Below are 8,761 nucleotides of genomic sequence, written 5' to 3'. Positions count from 1 at the left end.
AAATCAAAAACAGAAACAGTCCTTTTTAAATAAACTCAAACAAAGGAAGCAGACAAAATAAAACAGTGATCATGACAAGAACATTAAGTCCCAATTCCCATAATGCAGCAGCTTTTAATGCAAGTGACCGTTTTTAAAAGATAGAAACGTTTCAAACCTAAACCAACGCACTAGGTCAACAGCATGAAATGTTAACATAAGTCATGCTGCATATATGTCTGTCTTTAATCACATGTGGAGGAGAACAGTTCAGTTTGTTCCTGTTTTATTATCCTGAGATTCAATTTAAGAAGCTATTTTTAAATAGCAACCATTTCCAAATTCATACAATATCTCATATAAACACATAGCTATTAACTTTGAGACCGAGGCAAGCTCTGCTGCTGTGATGTCATGATGTCAACTTACTTTTTCAGGAGGACACCTCTAGCATGGTCAACCTGCCGGTTGACTATCTGCTGAAACACAGAGAGCTCAATGGACTCCTCTCTGCAGCGGAACTCCTCTACATCTACCAGACGGAGAGTTCTGCAAGTAGGAAGCAGAGGGTCAAAATCAATGGGGATATAGGTCTACACCACAGTAATGTTAAAAATGTGAGAATAGCACAGGAGTATCACAATGCACTGAGTAACTGTGAATACAGCTTATAATCAAGATAAGATAAGATCAAACTCCTACATTTATAAGAACCAAATCACATAAAATGAAGTAAATAAAAATGTGTTAGAGCATACTCACTTGTAAGAGACATCCCAAATGTGCATCACCTGCAACATGGTAGGGTTGATAGAATACAGCTTGTTATGCATCCTCTTTCGTGCACGGACAAACCATTGGTTCCATGGTTTTGGCAGTATTTCCACCCTAAAATGAAAGCATAACAAAGCTAATGCACAACAGTCAATTAATGATTCGAACGTTTTCCCATTGCAGCTTATTACGAGTTTGCTTGTACCAAGACAACAAGTTATCCATGTATGGCTCAGTCATTAGAGGCATTGGAAGCAGTGTTTACTATGTATGTGTCCTCTGATCACATCCCCCTGACTTACTCAAGTCTGTGAGGGGGCAGATCTTTTGCTTCCTCCTCGTCACTTTCCTTTAAACCTTCAAATGAATCCTTCACTGCAATCATAAACACAGGAAGCACAAACTGATTCATGTAGGATGCATCTATTTAAGACTCGTGCTTTTGAGGGTAAGTGAATAAATACAGATTATTGTCTTGATGCTGGTCAAATAGTCATCCTTAATCTCATCCACCAGCAGCTCCATTGTTGTCCTGAAGCTCTGCAGGTGGCAGGGAATCCTTCCCCTAATGGTTTCCAGCCATGTGTCCTGCAGGGGAGCCACATTTACGAGGTCCATCCCTCTTTGGATGTAGAAGTTCAGCCTCTGTTGGAAGAGCATATTGCATCATTGTTAGTGGCAGTATACATTTTATAAGACTGACCTCCTTTGCACACTGTGCCTGCTCTACACAGGCACATCGTCTTGTTTAGCGCTCAATTTAAACCCAGGTCATTACTACAAAACAAATGTACACCAGAGTTACTTTGTTGAATGTAAAAAGGTGAAGACATCTGTACACAACTACAACCACTGAGACCAACACAACACAACAGTCAATAGGCTGCTATATCGGTGCTTAACCTCCATTAATTATGGGCAAAGGCACAGAGGGCTTATGATATAGATACACAGGAACTGATCAGCCTGATGGCCTAAGATATATAGGCTCCTGCATATAGAAACTCTTTCAGCATCGACTTGGTGATAATGTGTTTTTACCATGTTATCTGTGTCGTCTTCCTCCTTCTGCTGGCTGAAATGATAGAAGAACAGAAAAGGTGCAATGACTGTCAGTGTGAAATGAAAATAATTAGTAACTCTATCCTCAGTCGGACATGAAATGAACCCTCGACAGACTCTGAACCGATTACTTGCCGGATTGTCCTCAGCTGTTCTTGGATATCCATATGCCTTTTATGAAGCTGTGCCTGAGGCTTTCTGTACATGCTGGAACCCCCACGGATCCATGCCGCCCTTCTTCTCTGGGCTTTCTCAAAACTTCTACTGGGTCCACTGTCTTCCATCAACACATCTTCTGGAGGACATGATGGCAAACAGATGCACCATCACACTCACAGCAGTATCAAATGATATGAATTGATTATCAGTCAAAATGTGAATAACATGTGTGAGTACTACACCCACGTGTGGAAGCTGCTTCAGCTCCCCGTGGTTCTTTTCCCCGTGGAAGTTGTACTCCACCGCTCTGGTTTACAGGGGCTGGCTGTCCTGTCATACTCACTGCAAAACAACATTGAGTTTATTATGTAACTTTAATGTTTATTCTTTCAAAACAAATTCCAATGAAAGCAAATGAATAAAACTGTCAGCTGACAGCCTATTATTATTATTATTATTATTATTATTAGATAGCCTAGTATTTTTTATATGAAGACAAAATCCACTTCTGTTTTGGCTCAGCTCGCCGTTTATTGACAGTATGGAGGGGCGGGAACAACCTAGCATGGCACAGGCGAATCATCAGTAGACTGGAAGACAGGGAAGGCACGATTCACACTGTCCCTGTGGACGCACTCAAACGGCGGCTGAGACACAGGGCCAGGGTTTCAGTTAGGGTGCACACAGATAACATGATTATTACTAGCTGCATTAAATACATTTCCCAATTCAATATCAATGTAACATCCATCAATGTACATCAATAAATATAATGTCAAAATAGACCACATACAATATTAATCAATATACATTAACAAACTGTCAGTGTGCATCAGTGTATATTGATATAATGTACATGTTCTGTAATATTGAACCATATTATTTTACACCAGGCATTCCTGTTCCAAAGACCAAACATCCGAGCACACACAGCGACTACAGACCAGTTGCTCTGACTCCACATGTGATGAAGTCTCTGGAGAGGCTGGTCCTGAAACACCTGGTGCTGTTGTGGAACCATCGCTGGACCCCCTGCAGTTTTCTTACCCGCCTGGTATTGGAGTGGAGGACGCCATCATCTACCTGCTGCACAGAGCACACACCTACTTGGAGGAGGCAACACTGTTAGAATCATGGTCTTTGATTTTTGCAGTTTAACAGTCTGAGTCTGTGGTGGAGGGGACGGAGAGGAGGATGCTGAGGAAACTCCTCAGTATTCGTAACAACACGTCTCACCCCCTGCAGGACACACTGCTGTCCTACAGGAGCACATTCAGCGGTAGACTGAGACTACGAGGTCTATATTTCTGTTTACTTAGCACCTTATATCTCCATATTTGTATCCATGTATCATATATTGTGCTCATACTGTGTACTGTACTCTGATTGGATTATAGTGACACTTATACTCTGATACTCTGTACTTAACTGCATTTAATGTAACTTGATACCTCTGGCACAAGAACTTCCTTCGGGATTAATAAAGTTTTATCTTATCTTAAAACAGTACTCTAATGCACAGTGCTAATATAGGACAACAAATTCAATCAGCTTGCATTGACAAAGGTTCTGTCAAGTTGTATGTAACATTCAAAGAGTAACAGGACATTATTGGAGTTATTATTTTATTTTCTATTATTTAGTTACAAAGCAGAGAGCAGGAGGAGGTCAGAGTCCACACAGCAGCAGCTACATGCAGATGTGCTGACAGTGCAGCTTGATGAGGGCCGTGGAAACAGGCGTCTGATTGGAGGATTGTCTGCAGGTGAGGCAGGAAGCAGACAGAGCCTCTGTGGCTCCCTTTTAGGAACCATATGACATCATCATTTAGATGCATCCTCTGATTCTGCTGTCAGCATCAGACACATCACAGTTTGATCAGTTTTCAGATCACACACAGCAGCATCAGTAACACTGAGCAGACATTACACACTCCATCAAACACACACACACACAGTCACTTATAACAGGGATGATAAGTAAAGTTCTTTATAGTAAATTCACATTTTATTATCACTTCACACATGGCACAGTATATGTGGCAGAGAGTTAATGTCCACACAGCTCCCCATACTGACAGAAACACACAGAGCTGTTGACGTGTTTGCAGATGTGTTAAAAAGACAAAGTGAAATATGACATGGTCCTAAGTATCAGAGCCTTTGCTGTGACTCTCATATATTGAACTCAGGTGCGTCCATTTCTTCTGATCGTCCTTCAGATGGTTCTACACCTTCATCTGAGTCCAGCTGTCTTTGATGATACTGATTGGACTTGATGAGGACAGACACACACCTGTCTGTATAAGACCTTACAGCTCATCCTGTGTGCCACTCCCACTGTGTGCTTATCTTTCTCCAGCAGCTTTAAGTTTCCGCCCTGGCCCCCGGGATGCACTTAACTATAGCCGCTGGTGTCGGCTTCTCGTACCGTTGTTTGATCATCACCATGGAGCCGTTCTCCACTGTGGGAGTACACATTCTGCTACACTTGTTCATGTGGTGAAAGCCCCCCAGTCTTTCTCTATAGTGGCTGATCTGTGGGAAAGCCAGACCCCACATCCAGCCTGCCTTCTAGAAAGGCTCTAAAGAAGATGGTGGATGACAAATATGAGAAGGAGGCCGAGGCTCAACTGCAGAGGGTGGAGGGAGGGAGTCTGACTTCAGACATGTGGACCTCCATTAATATGGATGCACATCTTCAGTCACTTGCCGTCTTGTCCTCAACAATGCAAAGCTAACAGATAGCAACTGGCTAACGACTATGAGACTGCTGGAGGGGACTGGTCGACAGCCCTGTGTTCTTGCTGTGAGTATGTGCAAACCTCTGTCCTTAACAGAGGAGGTGGCCTCAGACATCATCTTTGTAGTCGTTAGCCAGTCATTAGAAACAGCAGACTCAGTCAGCCAGACCAACACAGGTAAGTATGGACACATTTAGTGCTATTGTTTGTAAGTTTCACCCAGACCCACCCACTGAGGTCCTCAACACATATAAACCATGTTTCCCACCAACAGGTAGAACTGATGAAGCTGCTTGGAGGAGCAGAGAAACGTCTTCAAGAAAACTCTACAAGTCCAGACGCCTTGCTTCAGTGGTCTCTATGAACATGACCTGGATGACATGTAAATATACAGTGTGCTCTTTGTAATCTGTAGGCAGGCGAGAATTCTACCACTGAACCACCTATGCTGTGAAAAGCTGACATCTAGTGGTACCATCGCAGGTTGCAGCCTCCTCATTCCAAAATCAATCCCTCCTCCACATAAAGTCAAAAGTTATAAATTCTCCTCATTACATGAGCGGTTGTGTGTAATGACGCGGCTCACCAGCAGAGGGCGTGTGACGGAGCAACAAGCAGAAACTACAGGGGAGAAGAGACACAAGCATCCACAGATCAGAACAGACACACTCAGCTCTTCTCTCTGAGACCATGATGATACCGTCACATATCATCACTGCACATGTTTTTGGCTGCACGTCTGGAAATGAGAGGAGACAGAACATTATCATACATGTTGCATAAGTAAAGTCACATGACATGCACCACTGTAAATAAAGGAAACCACATATTCTCAGACTCTTAGAACACAGAGCTGAAGGATGAATGTAAGACAGCAGTTTGTTGCTCTCTGACTTTTCTGCCATGTTCAGTTCGTAGCTGCAACACAAGCACAGTCAGAGTGTAGTTATGATCAGCTGAGAGCGGGAGGCGGTCCGTGAACACACCATGAGAACCGCGGAGACTCAATCCAAGGCAGCTCCTCTGCAGGCTGAATGTTCCGCTCGTGTTTTCTGTGTGTGGATGAAAGAGTCCAGATGAGTGTGGGAGCAGCGCTGCAGGCCGACAGTGAAGGAGCTGCTAGCGGACTGTGTCTCTTCATGTTCAGCTCATGTGGAGCTCTGATGATCTCTGCACTTTGCTGCTGGAGAGAGTCCGCGCGCTGCGCAGCGGCTTCTCCCTCTTCTTCCTCTCAGAGATGAAGTCAGACTATCAGAGCTCCATCAGAAGCTGTTTTCCAGCTGAGCCGCATGTTGCTTCAGAGACTCAGAGGACAACCCGACATCTGCTGACGTCACTTTGTCCCAGAGTCCGGCTGTTGCAGCAGCATCAGACCCTGATGATGGTGCAGACAGACTTCTATCAGAGCTGCTCGCTGCTTCTCTCGCTGAGCAGGTTGAATAAAGTCCATCACTGTTCTGTTTGTGTCACAGCTGTTATCATGTAAACAGACACAGACAGAGCAACAACAGGGAGGCTGCTGTAAAAATCAGCTTCATGTTTCCAGTGTGAGGGCGCCCCCTGCTGGAGACGTGTCCTGGTTTAAAGGCGTGGCTTCTGTGGACTTACTTTGGTTTTTGAGCTCCTGTCAGACAGACTGCAGCAGAACCAGCAGCTTCACACACGAAGGTGGAAACTTCTGGAAGTCAGGACTGATTCAGCAGGTGAGTCTGTCGATATCTGATCAATCATCAGTGTGATCACCTCATTGATCTTTGCTGCCTGTAACTGATGGATCTTTATTGTAGTAAGTCCCTGAAACGCGGAACCAACAACAAGCGTCTCTGTTGATCGTTCTCTCTGTAAAGTTCAGCAGCTTCATTTGCTCTGAAACTCAGATCGACTCGTTCAAAGCTTCAAGCGGAGAAAAGGTCGCTTTATTCTGACTTTATCAGATCAGTCTGTTTCAGGTTTGACGCGCCTGTGCTGCGTTTTATTTTTCATGAATTCATATCGATGATTGAAACTCATCAGAAGAAACATTTTCTCTTCAAGGGTTCATAAATATGTGAATCTAATATTTGCCATGAGGAGAAGTGTGTCAGTCCTCAGAGCTCAGACAGTAGCTGCTCATGTGTTTGTCCTTTCTATAGAAAACACTCCACAGACTGTTACAGAGGAAGGTCTCAGTGCTTCACTCAGTCTGTTCACACTGTGACAGAAACACACATGAACACATGTTCATTTATTCACATGTTCACACATGGAGAGAAGTGACAGAATTCTGAAGCAAACACTGAATGTGTGTGTGCACTGTTCCACTTACAGCATGTGACATCAATAATAACAGCATCAGAGATGTTGGTGTGTTTACAGACTCACCAAAATAAAAGCCTGAGAACCAAACCTGGTCTGAGGCTCTGATGCTAAGCTAACAGCATGATTAGCCTGTTAGCATCTACATGAAGGATCAATAACAACATGCTGACTGTGTGTTTCTGTGTCATGTTGCTGTGTTTGTGTGAAGGTGTGAGCTCTGCTATGAGTCAGTGTGAGGACAGAGAGGAGGGAGTCCCTCCCTCTAAAAGCCCTCTGTGTGGGGACCATGAGAGCCGGACCAAAGCTCAGAGGTAAGAGGACCGTCTCTGACTGTCCATGACTCTTCTCCATGTCAGAGCTCACACTCACATTATTCACACATCTGTGTGTTCAAGAACAAAGCAGCAGCACACTGCACACTCTGCTGGACCTGGACCTGGACCTGGACCTGGACCTGGACCTGCCAGCTGTGTGTCCATGAAGAGTGATTGGTCAAAGGATCAGGACATTAATTTCAAAGCTGTTGATCCATCTGAGGGTCAAAGGTCAGAGTTAATGTCACAGCTGCAGTTTGTTTCCATCATTATTAAACATTTAAAGTGTAACATGATGTTCAGCAGCATTTTTCCAGAAGAAGCTCAGAGTCAGTGTTTGTGATTCTATCAGGATCCAGGATGTGAGAGCAGACTCTGCTGGACCTGGACCCAGCTGTGTGTCCATGAAAAGTGATCGGTCGATGTTTGAGCCCATTGAATTCAAAGCTGATCAGCCATCTGATGATCAAAGGTAAGAATCACTCTGGAAGTGTCTCCATGCTGTGATGAGCTCTGCTGGACTCTTGGGGTTGTATGTGTCTGTTTGCTCTGCAGGTGGTTGATGGTTTGGAGCATCTGTAGCACAGAGTAATGCATATTTACAGTGCTGCTTCAACGTGTATGAATCATTTAAAATCTTCTATATGTCTGCATAAACATGACTTAAACATCTGCCTCACTGTACTAGAAAGGCAGCCCACTGAAACAAAGTATGGAAAGACATTTCAGTAATAAAACATTTAAATAAATGATAGATTCATACACTGTATGTAAATATTATTGTGCTGCCCCCTATAGTCAGCCAAAATTCTATGTTTGAGTTGAGATTGTCCTACGAGGCTTCCGTAGTAGCATAATGGTTCCAGAGCCAAGTGGAAAGTTTCTGCTGTGTTTTTTCATCCTGCTACATGTTTTTTAGTCGTCTGAGAATATCTGTCTGTAAGTATTATGTTTCATAAGCCCTTACCTTACGTCATGCGCTCATAGGAGGCACTTTAAGTTATTTAAGTTTAAGAAAACGGGTTAAAAGTGTGACGCTAATAGCGCTAGCGACCTTATGGGTTTTTCAATGCAAATTAGCATTGTGCTAATCGCTAGCGGTTTATGCATTTTTCTGTTGTCTAGCTCAGCTATGTTTTGTCGGCCTGCAGAATTCAGCATTGATCGTGTTTCGGGTCATATTTATGCAGAAATATAGAAAGTTTGACCAACTTCCCAAAACGACTGTAGCTGTCAGCCTATATGTAGCTAGGAGCTAGTCTCCTCCTCCTCAGATTCCCAGGGTCCTGGTTTGGATTTTTGCACGTACCTCACACTGCTGATTATTCTGACTTGAACACAGCCTGTGCAGAACTTTAAGGTGGCTTCTGTTCTTCGGTATTTTTGGTTGAATTTGGTCAAATTGTGATCAAATAAATTGTGTGATAACAGT

General features: G+C 43.6%; 1 protein-coding gene and 1 long non-coding RNA gene across 2 annotated transcripts; both read right to left on the bottom strand.

Moving 5' to 3' along the window:
- Positions 1 to 407: 407 nt before the first annotated feature.
- LOC114429768 (uncharacterized) lies at positions 408 to 1,117 on the bottom strand. Its single transcript, XR_003669925.1, has 3 exons — positions 1,056 to 1,117; positions 742 to 867; positions 408 to 528 (listed from the first exon to the last, which is right to left on the bottom strand). It is a non-coding gene; the product is annotated as an uncharacterized LOC114429768 (long non-coding RNA).
- A 59-nt stretch (positions 1,118 to 1,176) lies between these two features.
- Positions 1,177 to 2,239, bottom strand: LOC114429755 (dynein heavy chain 7, axonemal-like). Its single transcript, XM_028398385.1, has 4 exons — positions 2,221 to 2,239; positions 1,951 to 2,110; positions 1,795 to 1,828; positions 1,177 to 1,398 (listed from the first exon to the last, which is right to left on the bottom strand). Exons 2-4 carry the CDS (start codon positions 2,097 to 2,099, stop codon positions 1,177 to 1,179), a joined length of 405 nt encoding a protein of 134 aa, XP_028254186.1. The 5' UTR covers positions 2,100 to 2,110; positions 2,221 to 2,239.
- Positions 2,240 to 8,761: the final 6,522 nt, after the last annotated feature.

This window comes from Parambassis ranga, unplaced genomic scaffold (genome assembly GCF_900634625.1).
Source record: "Parambassis ranga unplaced genomic scaffold, fParRan2.1 scaffold_21_arrow_ctg1, whole genome shotgun sequence".
Lineage (NCBI taxonomy): Eukaryota > Metazoa > Chordata > Actinopteri > Ambassidae > Parambassis > Parambassis ranga.
This window is presented reverse-complemented; position numbering and strand designations above follow the sequence as displayed.

What these genes read in the sequence shown, in the direction of transcription:
- LOC114429755 (XM_028398385.1), bottom strand. Translation starts at nt 2,099, where the DNA reads ATGGAAGACAGTGGACCCAGTAGAAGTTTTGAGAAAGCCCAGAGAAGA. An exon ending in GAACAGCTGAGGACAATCCG is followed by an intron (nt 1,829 to 1,950) that starts GCAAGTAATCGG and finishes CTATCATTTCAG; the next exon opens with CCAGCAGAAGGAGGAAGACG. An exon ending in AAGACGACACAGATAACATG is followed by an intron (nt 1,399 to 1,794) that starts GTAAAAACACAT and finishes CTCTTCCAACAG; the next exon opens with AGGCTGAACTTCTACATCCA.